Source organism: Octopus bimaculoides, unplaced genomic scaffold, assembly GCF_001194135.2.
Source record: "Octopus bimaculoides isolate UCB-OBI-ISO-001 unplaced genomic scaffold, ASM119413v2 Scaffold_197842, whole genome shotgun sequence".
Classification (NCBI taxonomy): domain Eukaryota; kingdom Metazoa; phylum Mollusca; class Cephalopoda; order Octopoda; family Octopodidae; genus Octopus; species Octopus bimaculoides.
Genome location: NW_026359314.1, coordinates 1 through 716, shown reverse-complemented (window position 1 = coordinate 716; position 716 = coordinate 1). Strand labels below are relative to the sequence as shown.

Sequence of the window (716 nt, the reverse complement as noted above, 5' to 3'; positions counted from 1 at the left end):
TTAAGGGTACACGTGTCTGCGGAGCGCTCAGCCACTTGCACGTTAATTTCACGAGCAGGCTGTTCCGTTGATCGGATCAACTGGAACCCTCGTCGTCGTAACCGACGGAGTGCCAGCCAACCAATGTATAAACAAAAATCAAAAAAAAAAAAAAAAGAACAACCGAATACTTACAACTATTTTCCCTTCTTTTTGTCTTTCGTCTGCGCTCCGTTTTTTAACACAAGCCGTCTGTATAGGGTTTACTTCAACATCGTAGGAGCAAATGTTCTTCTCACAGTTCTTCTTGAACAGCATATGCACATTTTTGGTCGATTGGTCGCACTCATCCTGCGAACTTCTATTAAAATCACACTGGACGTGGTAAACGACTTTCGGGTACCGCGCCTCGTTATAAGACCGCCGCACGATGGTCTTGCACGTGGTGTTGGACACCGGCTTCGATTCGCTGGCGTCCACGAGCGAGTCGTTCGTCACGAACACGGCACTCCGTGCCCGAGGAGCTTTGAACGAAGCGATGAACAGGTGGCCTACAATGGTGACGGATTCCCCTCCCCGGACGTTACAACAGCACGTGATCACGGCAATCCACAGGAGCAACTGCAACGAGAAGAAGAAAATGATAAATACAAAATCTAACTCTGTGTGTATGTGTGTGTGTGTTTGTCCTTTTATATATTTATACATACACACGCTAATACATGACTTATAATCCC

At 46.5% G+C, this 716-nt stretch overlaps 1 protein-coding gene across 1 annotated transcript in view; it reads right to left on the bottom strand.

The window, feature by feature from the left end:
* Nucleotides 1-640, bottom strand: part of LOC106882237 (uncharacterized) — a gene marked incomplete at its 3' end in the record, with an annotated part of 1,875 nt that extends 1,235 nt beyond the window's left edge. Inside the window, exon 1 of the mRNA XM_014932841.2 lies at nt 175-640. Coding sequence (XP_014788327.2) covers nt 175-297 — 123 coding nt within the window. The remainder of the gene's footprint in view (nt 1-174) is intronic.
* Nucleotides 641-716: the final 76 nt, after the last annotated feature.